At 41.0% G+C, this 21,485-nt stretch overlaps 1 protein-coding gene and 1 long non-coding RNA gene across 2 annotated transcripts in view; one reads left to right on the top strand and one right to left on the bottom strand.

Annotated features, from left to right (window-relative positions):
* The window catches only part of LOC311623703, a 126,589-nt gene that overhangs the window by 37,068 nt on the left and 68,036 nt on the right, over nt 1-21,485 (bottom strand). The window lies entirely within an intron of this gene.
* LOC311623678 (zinc finger protein 791-like) overlaps nt 1-21,485 on the top strand; it is a 73,837-nt gene that overhangs the window by 32,302 nt on the left and 20,050 nt on the right. The window contains exons 3-4 of the mRNA XM_084886054.1: nt 14,927-14,999; nt 15,821-15,911. Coding sequence (XP_084742180.1) covers nt 14,927-14,999; nt 15,821-15,911 — 164 coding nt within the window. The remainder of the gene's footprint in view (nt 1-14,926; nt 15,000-15,820; nt 15,912-21,485) is intronic.

The following is a 21,485-nucleotide window of genomic DNA, read 5'->3' as shown; positions in this document are numbered from 1 at the left end:
GTCCGTGGGGCAGGGGGCTCGGCCTCCGCGGTCCGTGCCCGGGGGGAGCTGTGGTCTGTGGCCTGTCCCTCCTTTCCCCCCAGAGGGACCGTGTTCTCCTGGGTGTGATGTGTGTGGGGCAGGCTCTCCAGTCCCCCTGGCCCCCAGGCCCTGCTCTGCAGCCAATGCCTGCATCCCAGCCTCTCCCCGGACCCCGAACCCCATCTTCCCTCCTCTGAGTCACAGCATCGTTATCAGCGGTTTGTGTTGTGGTGCTTTTCAAACGGTTAAAGACACGATTCCGCCGATTAAGTGGAAGGTCTAATGGGCTTGATTCCCATCCACGAATCGGGCTGCATCCCATCTGGTAAATACGTAGCATCTCAGAGGAGCTGTTCAAAATGGAAGGCGTTTGCAATGGGCAGAAACAGAAGTGGCTTTGACAGCTCATTAGCAAAAGAAAAGAGGGGATTGCTTCAGGCGGGGTCGCCTTTCCTTAGGGCAGGGGTCGGCAACATGCGGCTCTTTTGAACCTTTGCTGCGGGCCCCCAGCAGGTCCGACACTAGCAGGGCAGATAGCAGGGCGGGGCGGGGAGCTGTATTACTTATGTCGCAATGGTTTTGCGGCTCCGAGGTTTTTTTTTTTCCTTCGAAAACGGGTCCAAGTGGTTCTTTATGTCTTAAAGGTTGCTGACCCCTGCCTTAGGGGAAGGAACACAGGAGGCTTTTAGAGGGATTAATGTTGAACAGCAGGTTGCTGGGTGACTGGGTTAGAATGTTACTCCCGGGAGAGGTGGAACTGCAGGTACACACAGGCATGCACCCCTGAGCCTGGGAGGCCATCTTGAGGCAGTGTTGTTGTTTTCAGTTCTCACACACACATGCATGGTGTAGCCTGTGGGTGCCAGGCAGCAAACCTGTGCAACGTGCTGCTGCTGTACTGAGCACTGTAAGTGTTAGGTCGAGGCAGGGGGTAGCCCAGAGCCGATACAAGCATCTGCAAGGTGGATGGTGACAAAGACAGCTGGCTAGCTGGCGCCTTCCTAACGGTCTTTTTCTGGGCCACTGTGCCCTTCCCCGATCTCGGTCATGGGAATTGACGGCAAATCCACCTGCCCACTGGCCACCGGGCCCCTTCCCTGTCTCCTCGACAATAGCCCTGTAACCCACTCGTTCCTAGTCCTGCCTTCGTGCCCCGTACCCCTTTTAGGACAAGATATCCTCGTCAAACAAGGGGCCACTCTGCAGCTCACTAGGAGTCCTTCAGCCTCCCTGCTTCTTCCGCTCCTGGCTCCCTCCCTTCCCGGGAACACTGATCCCCCACTGCCTGCATCCCTTGTCAACCCAAAAGCATGGGACACCTCTACCCCGGTGATTACTAGGCACCATACCCTGGTGAGGATCAGACTTAAAGACCCCGCCTCCTTTCCCTCCCGTCCCCAGTTTCCTATCTCCCTCGGCTTCTGGGGCAGGGTCTCCTCATACCTATGGACTCTCCCTGCAACACCCCCATCCTCCCCGTTAGGAAGGCGCCAGCTGTCTTTGTCACCATCCACCTTGCAGATGCTTGAATCGGCTCTGGGCTCCCTCCCCCCCCCCCCCCTCTACCTAACAGTAAGCAGTTGTAACGCAGTGGTAGTGAACATTTATGAGAAGGCGCAGTAAAAATGTGGTGGCAAGATAGAAAATGGTCCATCCATGTGGGCACTGACCCTGAATGGGCTACAGGACTGGAGGCTGCTCTGCAGGAGTCAGTGGTCGGTGAGTGAATGTGAAGGCCTAGGACGCTCCTGTGCACGACTATAGACTGTATCGCACTGCGCACTGAGGCCAGGAAATGTACAAACACAGATCCATCAAGCCCAGGAGGCAATGATGTAATCAAAAGGCTCAGTCAGCACAAGGCCTCTGAGGCTGCTGCCCGCATAACACAGCACACTGCTTCACAGCAGAGTTTTCTTTCACTCAGTAGAAAGCTCACATGGATACAGAGGACAGTATAGCAAATCCATGAACCAGCTCACCATCATCAGGTTTCTGTGTAGTGACCGTAACTGTATGTGCTGGGCTTTCACAGGACTGGCCGCACAGGCAGCTTGCTTATACCAGGGTCATCATAAACATCTGAGCAATGCATCTCCCTGTGACACTGTGATGGGTGTGGCGTCACTAGGCATTGCAGTGTTTCAAATCCACTGTAATCTTTTTGTTTTATAGAAGGGATTTTATTTTTCATTAAGTTACAGTTGACATACAACATTTTATTAGTTTAAGGTGTACAGCATAATGATTTGATATGTGTATGTATTGTGAAGTGACCATCACAATAAGTCTAGTGAGCATCTGCCATCACAGATTTACAGATTTTTTTTTCCTTGAAGAGATAAATTTTAACATTTACTCTTAGCAACTTTCAAATTTGAAATAATACCATAACTAACTGCAGTCTTCATGCTGTAAGCTGCATTTCCATGAGTGACTTTATAACTGGACGTTTGTACCTTTTGAAATCTTTCGTCCATTAGACCCCCACCACACCCCCATACACCACTCCTGCAACCTCTAGCAATCATCAATCTGCTCTGTATCGATGGAGTTGCTTTTTTCAAAACATATATATATTATTGATTTTTTATAGAGAGGAAGGGAGAGGAATAGAAAGTCAGAAAAATCATGAGAGAGAAACATCAATCAGCTGCCTCCTGCACACTTCCCACTGGGTATGTGCTTGCAAACAAGGTACATGCCTTTGACTGGAACCAAACCCAGGTTGCTGATGCCGCAGGTGGACGCTCTATCTGCTCAGCCAAACCCGTTAGGGCTGGAGTTATTTTTTTTAAAGGTTCCACAGATAAGTGAGAACACATGGCATTTCTTTTTCTCACATTTCACAAAGCATCCTGCCCTCAAGGTCCATTAATGTGTTGTTACAAGTGTCAGAATTTCTTTTTTCTAATGGCTGAATAATCCTACCTAATAAAAGAGAAACATGCAAATTGACCACACCTTCACTAAGCCCACCAGCCAAAACAGGGCAAGTATGCAAATCAACCCAACCAAGATGGCGGTTAATTTGCATATCCAAGCCAGCCTGAAGACTGAAGATAGTGTAGAAAGAAGCCAAGCGCTGCAGAAGGGAGAGAAGCTCGAGAGAAGTAAGCAACAGGGGCTGGAGAGAAGGGAGGGAAGCAGGCAAGGCAGCAACTGCAGCAGGAAAACCTATTGCAGGAATCTTCCTGCAACAGGCCTCATCTTCTGTGTGTGTGTGTGTGTGAGTGTGTGTGCACCATTTTTTTTTTATTGTTTAAAGTATTGCATATATCGCTTATTTCCCCATTGACAAGCCTCTATCACCCCAGTGTCCATGTCCATTGGTTATGCTAATATGCATGCATACAAGTCCTTTGGTTGATCTCTTAGCCCTCTCCTCTCCTCCCTTCTTTCTGAGGTTGGACTGTCTGCTCAGTGTTTCTTAGTCTCTGGATCTATTTTTGTTCATCAGCCTATGTTCATTGTATCCCACATATGAGTGAGATCATATATTTATCTTTCTCAGACTGGCTTATGTCACTTAGCACCATGGTCAGCAAACTGCAGCTCGCGAGCCACATGCAGCTCTTTGGTCCCTTGAGTTTTTGGCAAAGGCCAGCTTAGGGGTACCCTAATTAAGTTAATAACAGTGTACCTACCTATATAGTTTAAGTTTTAAAATTTTGGCTCTCAAAAGAAATTTCAATTGTTGCACTGTTGATATTTGGCTCTGACTAATGAGTTTGCCGACCATTGGCTTAGGATAATGCTCTCCAGATCCACCCATGCTTTTGCAAATGGTAAAAGTTCTTCCTTTTTATAGCAGCATAGTATTCCATTGTGTAGTTGTACCACAGTTTTCTAATCCACCTGTCTAATGATGGGCACTTAGGCTATTTCCAAATCATGCACCATTTTCTTTTTTTTAAAAAAATTTTTTTAACTCTCACAGGAAGATACTTTTCCGTTGAATTTTGGAGAAAGGGAAAGTCAGAGAAATATTGATGTGAGAGAAATGCATTGACTAGTTGCCTCCTGCATGTGCCCTGACCAGGGCATGCAGGGAGGAGTGCTTGCATCAAAGGTGTGTGCCCTTGACCGGAATCAAACCTGGGACTGTTCAGTCCACATGCTGACGCTCTGTTCACTGAGTGATACTGGCTAGGGCTTAAACTTTTTCCCCCTCCCCCCATTAGTTTCAGGTGCCTACATAGTGATTAGACATGTACATAACTTACAAAGTCTAATATCCATCAGATACCATACATGGTTAACAGAATATTATTGACTATATTTCCTATGCTCTACTTTACAACCCCCTGACTAGTTTGTAACTACCAATTTGTACATCCTTTTTGTTGTTTTTGTTTGTTAATCCTCACTTGAGGATATTTTTCCATTGATTTTTTAGGGAGAGTGGAAGAGAGAGGGAAAGACAGAGAGAAACATTGATGTGAGAGAGAAACACTTCGATTGGTTGCCTCCTGCAGGAGCCCTGACCAGAGCTGGGCCGGGGAGGAGCCTGCAACCAAGGTACGTGCCCTTGACTGGAATCAAACCTGAGACCTTTTGGTCTGCATGCTGATGCTCTATCCACTGAGCCAAACCAGTTAGGGCATGTGCTTTCTTAAAAAAAAAATAATCTCTTATTGTTGAATGTATTATATATGTTGCTTTTTTTTCTCCTATTGTCCCCCAGCCTACCCCCTACCTGAGGTGTTCAGCACCTTTTTGTCTGTGTCCATGGGTTATGCATATATGCATGCAAGGTCTATGGTTAATTAGCTCCCACCCACCCACCCTCCCCCGCCTTCCCTCTGAGATTCTGCACTCTCTTCCAGGTTCTCATGTCTCTGGACCCACTCCTTTTATCAGTTGATTTTTTGTTACTTAGATTCCACATACGAGAGAGATCATGTGATACTTGTCTTTTTCTGACTGATTTATTTCCCTTAGCATGATATTCTCCAGTCCCTTCATGTTGTCTCAAATGGTAAGAGATTGTTCTTTTTTTACTGCTGCATAGTATTCCGCGGTATAAACGAATCACAGCTTTCTTATCCAGTCATCTACTGTTGGGCACTTGGGCTGTTTCCAGGTCTTAGCTATTGTAAATTGTGCTGCTGTGAACATAGGGGTGCATACATTGTTTCTGATTGGGGTTTCAGGTTTTCTTAGGATATACTAGAGGTCCCTCAGCCCAGCCTGCAATGACGCCAGCATTCCTCACCCCGGCCTCTAGCCAGAGGCTTCTCCCCTCCCTCTGAGCAGCCTCTGGGAAGTTGCTTGTCCTAGGGCCTCCTCAGGGACCCGGCCCATGACACCCATCAGCGAGGCAGCGAGGCAGCTTGGGTACTCAGGGACTTGGGCTCCCAGGTCCTGCTTCCCCACCGATGTGGTGTGCATTAGATGCCATGGGAGCTGTGCCCCAGGAGTCGCCCCCTTGGACCGTACAAGCGAGCATGGGGGAGGGGGGTGTTTGGCCACGGCAGAAGTAATTTGATGTCTGTAGTAGGCCCGCTGGACCTCCCACCATGGTGCCACACTGGCCGCATCCACACTGCGGGCAGGGGACTTCTAGTCTGCGACTGGGGCTGCTGGGTTGCCACTGGGGCCTGCAGGCAGAGGACCCCGGCACCCATAGGGCTCCGTCAGCATCAGGAACGGAAAAGATCCATTTTTCTGGGTCTTCCCCTCTCTGCACAGCTGGGATGGGGATGCTGGGCTCGCCCCAGCCGCTGGCCAGAGGCCCCTTCCCTCCCTCCATGTCCAGTCCTCTGGCCAGAGGCTCCTCCCCTCCCTCTGAGGCCAAGGAGTGGATGCTGGGCTCAGGTTGCCGGGGCGCCACCAGCGTCTGTTCTGGCCGCTATGGGTGCCACCATTTTTGTTGGGGAGTGATGGTTAATTTGCATATCACTCTTTTATTAGATAGGATTCCTAGAAGTGGGATTACTGAGTCAAATAGCAATCCATATTTAATTTTTTAGGAAACTCCATACTGTTTTCCCATAATGGTTGCACCGGTCTACATTCCCACATGCAGTGCACTAGGGTTTCCTGTTCTCCCCATCCTCACCAGCACTTGTCATTTGTTTATTTGTTGATGGCAGCCATTCTGACAAGGTGTGAGGTGATACCTCATTATCCTGTTGACTTGCATCTCTCAGATGATTAGTGACTCGGAGCATTTTTTTATATGTCTCTTGGCCATCTTTATATATTGGATTAGAGGCCTGTTGCACAAAGAGATTCATGCAATAGGCCTGCCTTCCCTTGGCTTCCAGCACCAGTTTTCCTCCAGTATCTAGGACCCAGACTTCATTCTGGCCAAGTCTGCCACCTTTGCTGAAGACTCTGGCCGGAGTCTGCCTTCTTTGTCTTCACTGCTGACTCCAGCTGGAGTCTGCAGTCTTCGTCTTCACTGTGGCCAGAATGCCACTCCTGTAGATCCCTTTGCCCCCGCCCTCCTTCTCATAGCAGGTGTTCTGCCCCTCCTAGCTACTCTGCACCTGGAGCAGCTGGAAGGCTGCCATCTTTCTCCTAATTTGCATATTTCCTCCTGATTAGCAGGTGGGAATAGCGGAGTGATGGTTAATTTGCATGTTTCTCTTTTATTATTGTAGATTGTTTATCTTCCTTCTGTTAAGCTGTATGAGTTCCTTATATATTTTGGATACTAACCCTTTATTAGATATATTATTGCTAAATATGTTCTCCCATACAGTAGGCTCCCTTTTTGTTTCATTGATGGTTTCTTTGGCTGTGCAGAAGATTTATATTTTGATATAGTCCCATTTGTTAATTTTTTCCTTTGTTTCCTTTGCCTTAGGAGATGTGTCTATAAACATACTGCAATGAGAGATGTCTCAGATTTTGCTGCCTGTGGTTTCTTCTAGGAATTCTATGGTTTCATGACTTAGCATTGAATTTAAGTCTTTTATCCATTTTGAGTTTATTTTTGTATATGGTGTAAGTTGGTGGTCTAGTTTCATTTATTTTGCATGAACCTGTCCCATTTTCCTAACAACATTTATTGAAGAGACTCTTTTGACTCCATTGTTTGCTCTTACTTCCTTTGTCAAATATTAATGAAGTGTAATGGCGTGGTTTGATTTCTGTGTTCTCTATTCTGTTCCATTGATCTATATGCCTGTTCTTGTGCTGTTTTCATTTTGGTGGCTTTGTAGTATAACTTGAAATCTCATGTTGTGATTCCTCCAACTTTTTATTTCTCAAAATTGCTGCAGCTATTCAGGGTCTTTCTTTATTCCATATACATTTTTAGAGTTTTTGTTCTAGCTCTATGAAAGATGACATTGGTATTTTAATGGGATTTCATTGACTTTGTGGATTGCCTTGGGTAGTATGGACATTTAATGATGTTGATTCTACCAATCCATGAACACAGTATATTCTTCCACTTGGTTATATCATCTTCTACTTTTTTATTCCACTCCCTGTAGTTTTCCAATAGGTCTTTTGCCTGTTTGGTTAAGTTTATTTCAAAGTATCTTAATTTCTTTTGTTGCCAAGATAAATGGGATTGTTTAGTTTCTATTTCTGAGAATTCATTGTTGGTGTATCGATATAAACAAACTATTGATTTTGGGGTATTAATTTTGTATCCTGGTACCTTGCAAAAGTCATTGATTAAATCTAGTAGTCTTTAGGTTTTTCTGTGTACAATATCATGTCTTCTGCGAATAAAGAGAATTATACCTTCTTTCCAATTTGGATGCTTTTTATTTCTTCTACTTGTCTGAACGCTGTGGCTAGGACTTCCAGTATTATGTTGAATAAGAGTAGTGGAAGCAGACATCCCTGTCTTGTTGCAGGTCAATTTGAACCACACTTTGATTATAAAACAAATTATTTTTGCCCATTGAGTATGATGTTGGCTGTAGGTTTGTCATAGATGGTCTTTTCAAATTGAGATATGCTCTCTATTTCCACTTGCTAAGAGTTTTTATTAAAACTGGGTGTTGGATTTTGTGAAATGCTTTTTTTCTGCATCTATTGGTATGATAAAGTGAGTTTTGTCTTTCAATTTGCTTGTGTGATGTATCACGTTTATTGATTTGTGAACATTGTACCAGCCAGAATAAATCCCACTTGGTCATGGTGTATGATCTTTTTAAGATATTTCTGGATGCAATTTGCTGATATTTTGTTGAGGATTTATCATCTATGTTCATCAGGGATATTGGCCTGTAATTCCCTTTCTTTGTAGTGTATCTGTTTTTGGAGTTAGAATAAAGAGTTTGAAGTTTTCCTTCCTCTTCAATTTTCTGAAATAGTTTGAGGAGTAAAAGTATTAGTTCTTTGAATGAAGAACTCCCTGGTGAAGCCGTCTGGACCTGGGCTTTTGTTAGCTGGGAGTTTTTTAATTACTGCTTCTATTTCATCAGTTGTTATGGGCCTCTTCAGGTTTTATGATTCCTTCTGATTCAGTTTGAGGAGATTGTATTTTTCTAGGATTTTGTCCATTTCATCCACATTGTCTAGCTTGTTGGCATATAGTAGTTAATAGTGTTTTCTTACAATCCTTTGTGTTTCTGTGTGACATTGGATACTTCTCCACTTTAGTTTCTGGCTTTAGTTATCTAGGTCCTCTCTCTTTGTTTTTTGGCTGGCTAACAGTCTACCAATTTTGTTTATCCTTTCAAAGAACAAGCTTTTGGTTTCATTCTATTTCTTTGTATTGTTTTTGTTTGTTTTGTCTCTATGTAATTTGTTTCTGCTGTAATCTTGATAATTTCCTTCCTTCTTCTTTGGACTTTTCTTATTGTGCTCTTTCTAGTTCTTTAAGTTGTAGGGTTAAATAACATATTGTTGATTTTTCTTGTTTTTGAGTTATGCCTGTAATGCTATAAACTTCCCTCTCAGGAATGCTTTTGCCGTGTCCCAGAGATTTTGGGTTGTTGTGTGTTCGTTTTCATTTGTTTCTAGGAAGTTTTTAATTTCTTTCTTGATCTCATTGGTAACCCATTCATTGTTTAACCTGTTAATTGGGGAGTTCCCTTTTTAATGAGGCAACCTGTAACAGGCGCGTACTCTTTCACTAGGTCACGCCCGGAGGACGTAATTTCATATTTTTTTTTATTTATACTTAATGAAAATAAATGAAATATATATGTATTTTCGTTTATTTATATATATAAAGCACAAAGAAAAATACAAAATTACAAAAAAATAGAAAAGAATATAAAAACAATGGACACGTCGAATCAAAAAATTATAAATTTTACAAACAATGATAAAGATTACAAAAAATAGCCGAAACCGGTTTGGCTCAGTGGATAGAGCGTCGGCCTTCGGACTTAAAGGTCCCGGGTTCAAGTCCGGTCAAGGGCATGTACCTTGGTTGCCGGCACATCCCCAGTGGGGGGTGTGCAAGAGGCAGCTGATCGATGTTTCTCTCTCATCTCATCGATATTTCTAACTCTCTATCCCTCCCCTTTCCTTCCTCTCTGTAAAAACTCAATAAAATATTAAAAAAAAAAAAAAAAAAAAGATTACAAAAAATATATACCGTCCCTCTTGGGGCGCAACATATATTTCAAGGACGTATTCATACGTCCTACCCGTTCCCGATATTGTTTACGTTTGACGTATTTATAGGTCCCGCTCGGTTAACAGGTTAATATTATGCTCTTTAGCCTCCATGTGTTTGAATTTTTTTGGCATTTTTCCTGTAGTTGATTTCTAATTTCATTCCACTGTGATCTGAGAAGATGCTTGATATGATTTCAATCTTCTTGATATTTTGGAGACATGTTTTGTGTCCTAATGTGATCTTTTTTTTTGTGGATGAGCTGTGCACACTTGAGAAGTGAAATGTTTTATAAATGTCAATTAAATCTGTCTGATCCAATGTGTTCTTTAGAGTCACTGTCTCCATGTTAAGTGTCTGTCTGGAAGATCTATCAGTGAAGTGAGTGGGGTGTTGAAGTCTTGTTCTATGATTGTATTGTCAATCTCTCCATTCAAGTTTTCTAGAAGTTATGTACTGGTATTTGGGTGCTACTGTATTGGGTGCATATATGTTGACCAGGGTTATATTCCCTTGTTGTATCAATCCCTTTGTTTCTGTTGTGATGGCCTTCATTTTAAAATCTATTTTGTTAGCTAAAGCCGGTTTGGCTCAGTGGTAGAGCGTCGATCTGCGGACTGAAAGGTCCCAGGTTCGATTTCGGTCAAGGGCATGTACATTGGTTGCGGGCACAAAGAGCCGCATGTGGCTTACGAGCCGAGGTTTGCCGACCACTGAGCTGGAGCAGCAGTTCTCAACCTGTGGGTTGCGACCCCTTTGGGGGTCGAACGACCCTTTCACAGAGGTCTAAGACATCCTGCATATGAGATATTTACATTACAATGAATAACAGTAGCAAAATTACAGTTACGAAGTAGCAATGAAAATAATTTAATAGTTGGGGGTCACCACAACATGAGGAACTGTATTAAAAGGTCGTGGCATTAGGAAGGTTGAAAACCACTGATCTAGGGGCTGTCATAAGGTCAAGCTTAATTATGCTAAGAGGGCCGTGCCCTCTAAGCTGAGACTTGTTTTGGCTTTGCCAACAGGTCAATATGAGGCTTAATCCTATAACTGCTCCCTACATCAAGTTCCCAAAAAATAAAGCAAGCAAAGAAAATCAGTAACCAAGTTACATTACAGACAGAAAAGAACTTTCACTATATAATGACTATCACTAGATGATGACTGATGACTTACAGGGAAAGCAGGAAGAGTACCCAAAATAAGAATTCTTGGCAGTTGCTGGGAAGTTCCTGCAATCCCTGCCACATGTTCAGCCTACCACAGGTACCTGGGGCCTCTAGCAAAGTAAATATGCCCCACCCTTAAACAATTAAACCAAACAACCAAGACAGAGACACTCTATGGACAATTTTTACAGGTGCCCATAACCCCCAGACAAGACATAATGAATCAGATTCCTTTTCATGGATCTTTCCGACGTGTTACAGTGCCCGGGATTTAGAACCAGAATGCAGCCCAGAGGGCTCCCAAGTGGGGTCGCCAGGAAACACCCACAAGCAGCCTGTTGTTCACAGATAATCATCACATTCTGCTCTCACGTTAAATATTGACTGTGGTCCAGAGTTCTTTGGGTCAAAATCTGCCAGTCTCAAGGCATCTTATGGTAGTTTTCAGACAAGGTATGAAGGAGACCTTTTGTAAATGGACTGTTTGCCCCATTTTCTCTCATACTTTCCCCTATTTCTTTAAAGGTATTAAAGGAGATTGATTCATATATCCAATTAACTTGCATCCTGCATAAATGGGCAAGCCAAAAGCTCTCCTTTTTAAAAAAAATTTAATTTTTTTTTAATTTTATTGATTTTCCACAGAGAGGAAGGGAGAGTATAGAGAGCTAGAAATGTCAATGAGAGAGAAACATCTACCAGCTGCCTCCTGCACACCCTCTACCGGGGATGTGCCCGCAACCAACGTACATGCCCTTGACCGGAATCGAACCTGGGACCTTTCAGTTCACAGACCGATGCTCTATCCACTGAACCAAACTGGTTTCAACAAAGCTCTCCTTCTAACATAGCTTGCCTGACATGATCCCATAGCTGAGGACTTAGTTGATGAACCTTCCCACACTGGAGGCCGAGGATCGGGGGCCTTCCATATTACCGGCTTTACAGGCTCTACTTCAGGAGGAGGGGGCAGGGACAAACCCTCCTGGTGTTTCGTAGGCTTTTGATCCTCAATATGAAGTGGACATAGTGCAGCTCGAGCAAGATCCCACGTAATTAAAGATGACAAAGGCACTTGCTTTCCCTGGGCCTGATTTCTCTTTAGATTCCTACCTTCTTGTTCCTAGAGAGCAAGGTCTAATGTTCCAGCATCAGGGAACAAAGGTGTATCGTATCTAATAAAAGAGTAATATGCAGATTGACCATCACTCCAACACACAAGATGGCTGCCCCCATGTGGTCAAAGATCCTGCCCCCAAGTGGACACAAGGTGGCCACTACAAGATGGCCATCAGGGGAGGGCAGTAGGGAGGTACCAGGCCTGCAAGAAAGGGAAGTTGGGGGTGATCAAGCCTGCAGGGGAGGGAAGTTAGGAGTGACCAGGCCAGCAGAGGAGGGAAGTTGGGGGTGACTGGGCCTGCAAGGGAGGGCAGTTGGGGGAACCCAGACCTGCAGGGGAGAGCAGTTAAGAGCAAACAGGCTGGCAGGGGAGCAGTTAGGCATCATTCAGGCTGGCATGGGAGTGGTTAGAGGTGATCAGGTTGGCAGGCAGAAGTGGTTAGGGGCAATCAGGAAGACAGGCAAGCGAGCAGTTGGGAGCCATCAGTCCTGGATTGTGAGAGGGATGTCCGACTGCCCGTTTAGGCCTGATCCCATCTATCGGGCAGTCGGACATCCCTCGAGGGGTCCCAGATTGGAGAGGGTGCAAACTGAGCTAAGGGACACCTCCCCCCCATCCCCAGTGCACAAATTTTGTGCACTGGGCCTCTAGTGAGTTATAATAGTTTACAAAAAGTCCTTTAATTGTTTCCTTGTAACAGAGGCACCATTTGCTTTTCACAACTGTTTAAGCAGTTATATATTATTGCCATCTGTGGTGCAACCAGTGGGGCCCTCAGGGGGCCCTTCTCCCAGCCACTTTGGCCTGGTGCCATTCACTCACCAACACCGACTTCTACCATTAGCAACCATTCCCATCTGTGGGACGACCTGTGGGGTTTTCGGGGCTCCCACTAGCATCCACCTTGCCCTGGTGCCGCCTGCTCCCCTACTTCACCATCACATAGCAGTCCCGCTCTCATCAGGGCCCATTGAGGCCGACTACACCTCCCCTGCCACCCACTACTTAGCGCCACCTCGCTGAAACCTGCCATGTTTTGAGCCGCCCACTGGTGGTCAGCGCACGTCATAGTGAGCTGTGGAACTACCAGGCAATCAAACTCTCGGGAACAATGTCCATATTAGCCTTTTATTATACAGGATACTACCTTTACTTTATTGTGTTTTTTCTTGCCTCCTTTGTCAAATATTCTGTGTCCATAAAGGCTTGGGTTTACATCTAGGCTCTCTGTTCTGTTCCACTGATTTATATGCTATTTTTAGGCCAGGACCATGCTGTTTTAATTACTATGGCCTTGTAGTACAGTTGCATATTAGGTAATGTGATTCATCCACATTTGTTGTTTCTTCTCAAGATTGCTGTTGCTATTCAGGGTATTCTAAGGTTTATGTAAAATTTTTGAATATTTGTTCTAGTTATGTGAGTTTCATCATGGGTATCATTGATACATGTTACATTGAAGCTGTAGATAGTTTTGGGTACTATGGACATTTTAATTATATTAATTTTTCCTCTCAGTAAACATCATATACTGTGTACTTCCAATTACAGTTTACATTCCAATTATAGTTTACATTTAATTTAATTTTATATTTGTTTCAGGTGACACTAATCCCGACATTAAAATATTACAGATTTCAATAAAGGCCCTTGGACATGCCAAGTCTTAAATTGTTTCTCAAGGTCCAGGCCCTGGTTAGAGTGTCACAATTGTTCCAGAAAGACTTCTTTGAGTGTGACCTTATGATTTCAATATATGTGTCCATTGTCCTAAAAATCAGTATGAGGTAACCCTCAGGCTCATGAGTAGAGGACTTTTGTAGAGGGTTAAGTTGCCCTGTCTTGCTCATGCCTGACCTCTAACTATAACGTGCTATCTCCATGAAATGAGAAGAAGCAAAAGGTCAAATTTGAGTTACTAACAAATAATATAGAAACAATTGATTGTTCATACTCCTCCACAGAATATTTTCATTCATTCAGATGTATCTGACTACTTCTAATAATCTTGAGTACTTCATGACAATATGGCCAAGTACATTTTGTTCCCATTTGAATTTCCACATACCGTCTGGCCTTCCCGTTTGGTGATGAGAATAGAAGAGAAAGCTACAAGACCTTTATTGTATAGTCATTAAAACTTTATGCAGATATGACAGTATGCTTCATGAATTGCTGCATCAAAGGGTGTTTATAATGGAGATGAGTTTTCTCACAATGAATTGATGGACTTAAAATAGGAGTATTTTAATGTATTAATATTGAAGTTGTTTAAGGTGCTCTTTATTCTGACATTAGAGAGCAATAAAGACTTGAAGTGATCACAGTAAAATCATAGCAATAAGTTCCATGTGGTCTTCAGGCAGTGAGTTTTGCAAATTAATAATAGTCTTACTATAATCAAGTCATAAACTGAGTGTTGGGGACCACGTGTCCTATGTGAACTTCTTATGAATTATGAATAAGTCTCCAGTTCCATCTATCTTACCCATTCTCCTATATGCATATGTGAAATGTTTTAGGACTCGGTGACCTTTGAGGATGTTAATGTGGAGTTCACCACGGAGGAGTGGGCTTTCCTGGATCCAACCCAGAAGAAAATCTACACAGATGTGATGCTGGAAGCCTTCTGGAACCTGGCATCAGTAGGTAGGTATCAAAATTTCTTTTCTTTTTTAAATATATTGATTTTACAGAGGAACGAGAGGGAGAGAGTGAGAGCAAAACAAATTAATGATGAGAGAGAATCACTGATTGGGTACCTCCTGCCTGTCTAACATTGGGGATCTAGCTGGCAAACTGGTCCTACTGGGAATTGACCTGTGACCTTCCGGCTCATATGGGTTCATAGGTTGACAGTCAACCACAGAGCAATTCTAGCCTGCAACAATTTGTTACTTAATTAGTCAGTTAGAAAACTAGTGTTGCTTGCTCATTAATGCTGTTTCAAGAACTGAAATATGGAAAGGGAGTACATTGGTAATTAAACTAGGAATCATCACAGCTCATTGTGTCACTAAAATCTTACCATTCTTTATATTCTTTAATAGTTTATAATGCTTTTTCTAGCATGTATTTTAGAAGAACAATGTGACGACCATGACAGTGAAGATCAGTATGAAAATCACGGAAGGAATCTTAGGTGAGTCACATTGACGTGGCAAAGTATTAACAGCATCTTTGTGTTTTATTAAAGTAGGTTTTTATATATTTTATTTATATATTTAATATTTTTAAAATTTATTTCAGGGAGGTAGGAAGAGGGAGAATGAGAAAGAAACATCAATGATGAGAGAAAATTATTGACGGCTGCCTCCTGTATATCCCACATTTGGAATCATATCCAGAAGCTGGGAATATGCCCTGCCCAGAAATTGGACTATGGCCACCTGGTTCATTGGTCAGTGTTCAACCACTGTGTCTCGCAGGTGGTTCAAAAATATTTATATGGAGGTAGAGATAGAAAAACCAATAGACTGCCTCCTACATGTCCTGCATTGCAATTAACAAGTCTGCAGTCTGGCCATGTTCCCTTTTCAGAGAATTGAACCAGTGAGCCTCTGGTGGGTGGGTTCATCCTGAACCACTGAGCCAAATTGGCCCGGTTCACAAAATAATCTTAAAAACAGATAATCCAGTTGTATCAGCCCAGTTTTAAATGTATTGGTTTTTAGAATAACCAAATCAAAATGTTTTTTTTCTGAGCTATGACCTAGAGATGTAGTGTATAAAAAATAATTATGCTTGGAAACAATATACAGAAATACCATTAATGAATATAAATGTTTTCATAATATCTATGATTCAGCCTAAATCAGAAGTTTTACGATATCCACTTTTAAATATAGAATGTCCTGAAACTCCATCCTTCTTTTTTTGGACATGGTAAAAATGTCATTGTCATAATATTAATAATATTAAATCATTCACAGAGTAGTAATAATATGCTTCTGATTTTTACAGCAGTCATATGGTAGAGAGACTCTGTACAAGAAAGGATGGTAGTCAATGCAGAGAAAACTTCAGCCAGACTCCAAATCATAATGAAAACAAGGTAACTCCTACTGAAGTAAAACAACCTAAATGCAGGTTGTGTAGGCAACTCTTCATACATTATTTATCCTTGAATAACTACCTAAGCTCTCACAATGGAGCCAAACTATACCTGTGTCAAGAATATGAAGAAAGCCCTTATAAATGTAAAGAACCTGAGGAAGCTTTTAGGCATCACCAACATATTCAAATCCATGAAGGCAGCCCTAATGGAAAAACTCTCAAATATTCAACTTCCCTTAGAAATCATGAAAGAATGCATATTGCGGGGAAACCATATGAATGTGAGCAATATGGGAAAGACTCTAGTCGTCTCATTTACTTTAATCTTTGCAAAAACACTCATAGTGGAAAGAAACCATATCAAAGTAATCAACATGGCAAAGCTTCCCATTCTCCCAAGTACTCTGGAGAAAATGAAAGAACACTCACTGCAGAAAAGACCTATCAATGTAAGGAATCTGGAAAAACTTTCAGTTCCACTTCTCTTAGTAATCAAGAAAGAACACACACCGGTGAGAAACCTTATGAATGTGGGAATGTCTTCAGTTCGCTCAGCTCTCTTGGAAAACATAAAAGAAGTCATGTGGGAAAGAAGCCTCATGAATGTAAGGAATGTGGTAAAACATTCCATTATCCCTATTCCCTTAGCAATCATGAAAAAACTCATACCGGGGTAAAAAGTTATGAATGTAAGCATTGTGGTAAAGGCTTCTATTATCAATCTTCTCTCCAAAGTCATGAAAGAACTCATACTGGGGTAAAACCCTATGAATGTAAGCAATGTGGGAAAGCCTTCAGATATTCCATATCTCTTAGAAATCATGAAAAAAATCATACTCATACTGTGGAGAAACCTTATAAGTGTAAGCAATGTGGTAAGACTTTTAGTTTTTCCAAATCTCTTAGAAATCATGAAAGAATGCATATTGCAGGGAAACCATATGAATGTGAGCAATATGGGAAAGACTTTAGTTATCTAATTTACTTTAAACTTCGCAAAAACACTCATAGTGGAAAGAAACCATATCAAAGTAAGCAATATGGTAAACTTTTCCGTTCTCCCAAGTACTCTGAAGAAAATGAAAGAACGCACACTGCAGAAAAGACCTATCAATGTAAGGAATCTGGAAAAGCTTTCAGTTCCACTTCTCTTAGTAATCAAGAAAGACCACACACTGCTGAGAAACCTTATGAATGTGGGAATGTCTTCAGTTCGCTCAGCTCTCTTGGAAAACATAAAAGAACTCATGTGGGAAAGAAGCCTCATGAATGTAAGGAATGTGGTAAAACATTCCATTATCCCTATTCCCTTAGAAATCATGAAAAAACTCATACCGGGGTAAAAAGTTATGAATGTAAGCATTGTGGTAAAGGCTTCCATTATCAATCTTCTCTCCAAAGTCATGAAAGAACTCATAAGCATTGTGGGAAAGCCTTCCATTCCAGCAGCTCTCTTGCAAATCATAAAATAAGTCATGATGAAAAGAAGCCTCATGAGTGTAAGGAATGTGGTAAAACTTACCTTTATCACTGTTACCTTAAAATGCACGAAAAAACTCATAGTGGGGAAAAAACCTATGAATGTAAGCAATGTGGTAAAGATTTCGTTTATCGAACTTCCCTATATCGTCATGTAAAAACTCATACTGGTGTAAAACCTTATGGATGTAAGCAATGTGGGAAAGCTTTCTTTTATACACGTTCCCTCCAAAGTCATGAAAGAACTCATAATAAGGGAAAACCCTATGAATGTAAGCAATGTGGTAAGACTTTTAGTTGTTCCAAATCTCTTAGCAATCATGAAAGAACACATATTGAGGAGAAACTGTATGAGTGTAAGCAATGTGGAAAAGCTTTCAAATATTCCATATCTCTTAGAAATCATGAAAAAATTCATACTGTGCGGAAACCTTATGAATGTAAGCAATGTGGTAAGACTTTTCGTCTTTCCAAGTCTCTTAGAAATCATGAAAGAATGCATATTGTGGGGAAACCGTACGGATGTAAGCAATGTGGGAAAGCTTTCAGACATTTCACTTTTCTTAGAAATCATGAAAGGATGCATACTGGGGAGAAACCCTATGAGTGTAAGCAATGTGGGAAAGCTTTCAGATATTCCATATCTCTTAGAAATCATGAAAAAAATAGTAATCATACTGTGGAGAAACCTTATGAATGTAAGCAATGTGGTAAGACTTTTAGTTTTTCCAGATCTCTTAGAAATCATGAAAGAATTCATATTGTGGGAAAACCGTATGAATGTAAGCAATGTGGGAAAGCTTACAGATATTCTACATATCTTAAAAACCATGAAAGAATGCATATTGGGGAAAAATCCTATGAATATAAGCAATGTCAGAAAGCCTTCGGTTCTCCCAGTTCTCTTGCAACACATAAAAGAAATCATGAAGTAAAGAAGCCTCATGAATGTAAGGAATGTGGTAAAGATTTCTTTCATCGTACTTCCCTAGTTCGTCATGAAAGAACTCATACTGGGGTAAAACCCTATGAATGTAAGCAATGTGGCAAAGCTTTCTTTTATACAAATTCCCTCCAAAGTCATGAAAGAACTCATAATAAGGAAAAACCCTATGAATGTAAGCAATGTGGTAAGACTTTTAGTTTCCCCAAATCTCTTAAAAATCATGAAAAAATGCATATTGTGGGGAAACAATATGAATGTAAGCAATGTGGGAAAGCTTTCAGCTATTCTATATATCTTAGAAATCATGAAAGAATGCATACTGGGGAAAAACCCTATAAATGTAATCATTGTGGTAAAGCTTTCTCTTATCCAAATTCCCTCCAATATCATGAAAGAACTCATAATAAGGAAAAACCCTATAAATGTAAGCAATGTGGGAAAGCTTTCAGAGATTCCACTTTTCTTAGAAATCATGAAAGGATGCATACTGGGGAGAAACCCTATGAATGTAAGCAATGTGGGAAAACCTTCTGTTATAACAGCTCTCTTGTAACACACAAAGGATGTCATGATAAAAAGAAGCTTCATGAATGTAAGGTATGTGGTAAAACTTTCGTTTACCCCTGTTTCCTTAGAGTTCATGAAAGAATGCATACTGGGGAAAGACCCTATGAATGTAAGCATTGTGGTAAAGATTTCTCTCATCTAAGTTCTCTTCGTCGTCATGAAAGAACTCATGATGGGATAAAATGCTAATGAATATAAGCATTGTGATAAGGTTTCTATTATCTGTTTTCTCTCTAACATCATGAAAGGACTCTTACTGGGGAAAAACCCTATGAAAATAAGCAATGTGGGGAAGCTTTCTCTTATACACATTCCCTCGAAAGTCATGAAAGAACTCATAAGGAAAAACCCTATGAACATAAGCAATGTGGATAAAACCTTCAGTTTGCTCACAAATTTTCAAAGACATGAAAATCTTCTGTTGTAACTCACATCTTCAAAGATATATAAGAACTCATGGAAAGAAGCCTCATGAATAAGTAATGAGGTAAACCTTTTTGTTATCCCCTTTTCTCTTAGAAATCCTGAAATGTATACTGAGGAGAAACCCTATGAATGCAAGCAATGTGAGAAAGCCTATAATCTTCCCAGATGCTTTCAATTCACAAAAACTCTCATAGTGGAGAGAAACCATAGCAATGCAAGGAATGTGTTAAACCTTCAGCTTCTAAAGTATTTTTAATAGATGTGTGAAAACAAATCCTATTGATAAACTGTTAATGTGGAGAATAGGGGAGTGCCTTCATTTATCTCTCAGCTGTGCCATCATGAATGATTATCTATATTGGGGATGGACCCTAAAATATTAAGAGTGTTAGAAATCATTCATTTCTTCTAGTTTGTTGTAAAGGATGAAAGAACTCACTGTAGAGAAGCCCTGTCATGTGAAGATGGTAGAAGAGCCTTTGGCCATCCTAGTTCTTTACAAAATCATGAAGGGACTCATACCCAACAATAAGTGTATGAATATATAGAATGTAGGAGAGCCTTTCTTGAACATGTGGAAATGCACCTGGAGAAATAGTGTATACATATAGAGAAGTTGGGGAAGCCTTTGACTGTACCTCTTCCTTGAAAAGGAAGAATGGAGAAATTCAAAGTGAAGAATTGTATTGAATGTAAAAATGTATGAAACTTTCCTCTTGTCTCATATCCCTACAAATGTATGAAACCTTCCTGTTGCCTCATATCCCTACAATACCATGTGAGAATGTACATTGTATAACTAAAACAAACTTAAAATTTTTAACATACTTTCAAAGTAGCTTGAAAACTGCACTGAAAGGAAATCCTATTAGTGTAACTAACTGGTACATGTAAGCCTGTTGCAAATTAAGTAATATACTCCCCCAAACTGACAGTATTAAAGGAGTTCTATAAATTTTTGACATATTTGTTCATTATCAATACTCATTCTTTTTTGTTTTTTAAAATTGCTTTTTTTTGGAGTGAGGAAGGAAGAAAGAGGAGTAGAGAGAAACATCCATGTGAGAGGGGAAATAGATGGGTTGTCTTCCCATGTGCCTGACCAGGAATCAACCCAGCTACCCAGTAATGTGCCCTGTCAGGTATTGAATGAATAGGCCCTACCTACACCTATATGTATTTTTTTTAATTTTTCAATTGCACTTGACAATCACTTTTATTGTAGTTTATAAGTATTTGCCATATATTTGTACTTTCTAGAGGCCCATGTGAATTATTTTCATGTTTGATTTTTGTGTTTCCTTTGGCTGGGAATTGTGCTATGAAGTTTACATTAAGAAGAGAATATTTTAGTTTGTTTTTCTCAATCTTTGCCCTGACAGTCAAGAAAATCCTCAAAACTGTCAGCCACTGCTTTACTTCTATTGATGGTTGGGTGTAAGCTTTACATTTGTTCACAATTATCTCATTTCAGGCAGACTCTGCATGATTGCTGTCACTCAGATTTGAGACTTTCAATGTTTTCAGTTACCTTGTAAAGGTGATTAAAATTATGTGCATTTTAAGTGTATGTGATTAAAGTATATGTGATTAAAATTCTGTGTATTTGAATGTGAGTGTGATTAAAATTATGTGCATTTTCCCATAATAAACACTTCTATAAGTTTTAAGAAAGTATTAACTGTTTTCCTAAGTAATCTTTTTTTATATAAGAAAATCATTTTTATTTATTTTTAGTATATTTTATTGATTTTTTTATGGAGAGAAAGGGGGAAAGAGAGAGAGAGAGAGAGAGAGAGAGAGAGAGAGAGAGAGAGAGAGAGAGAGACAGACATTGATGAGAGAGAAACATCAATTCAGCTGCCTCTTGCACACTCCTTACTGGGGATGTTCCCACAACCAAGGTACATGCCCTTGACTGGAATCAAACCTGGGACCCTTCAGTCCTCAGGCTGACGCTCTATCCACTGAGCCAAACTGGTTAGGGCTCCTAAGTACTCTTTTGTGGTGAACTATTATTGTGGTTTTTATTTCCTAAGGATATATTTAAGTATTTTTGTAATTATGTTATTTCAGATTAATTTGTAATTTTGCCCTTTTAATCATCATACACTGAGTGGCCAGATTATTATGATCTTTGAATGCATAATAATC

The sequence above is a fragment of the Pipistrellus hanaki genome (genome assembly GCF_964339955.1).
Source record: "Pipistrellus hanaki genome assembly, chromosome: 5".
In the NCBI taxonomy this organism is placed as follows: Eukaryota; Metazoa; Chordata; class Mammalia; order Chiroptera; family Vespertilionidae; genus Pipistrellus; species Pipistrellus hanaki.
This window is presented reverse-complemented; position numbering and strand designations above follow the sequence as displayed.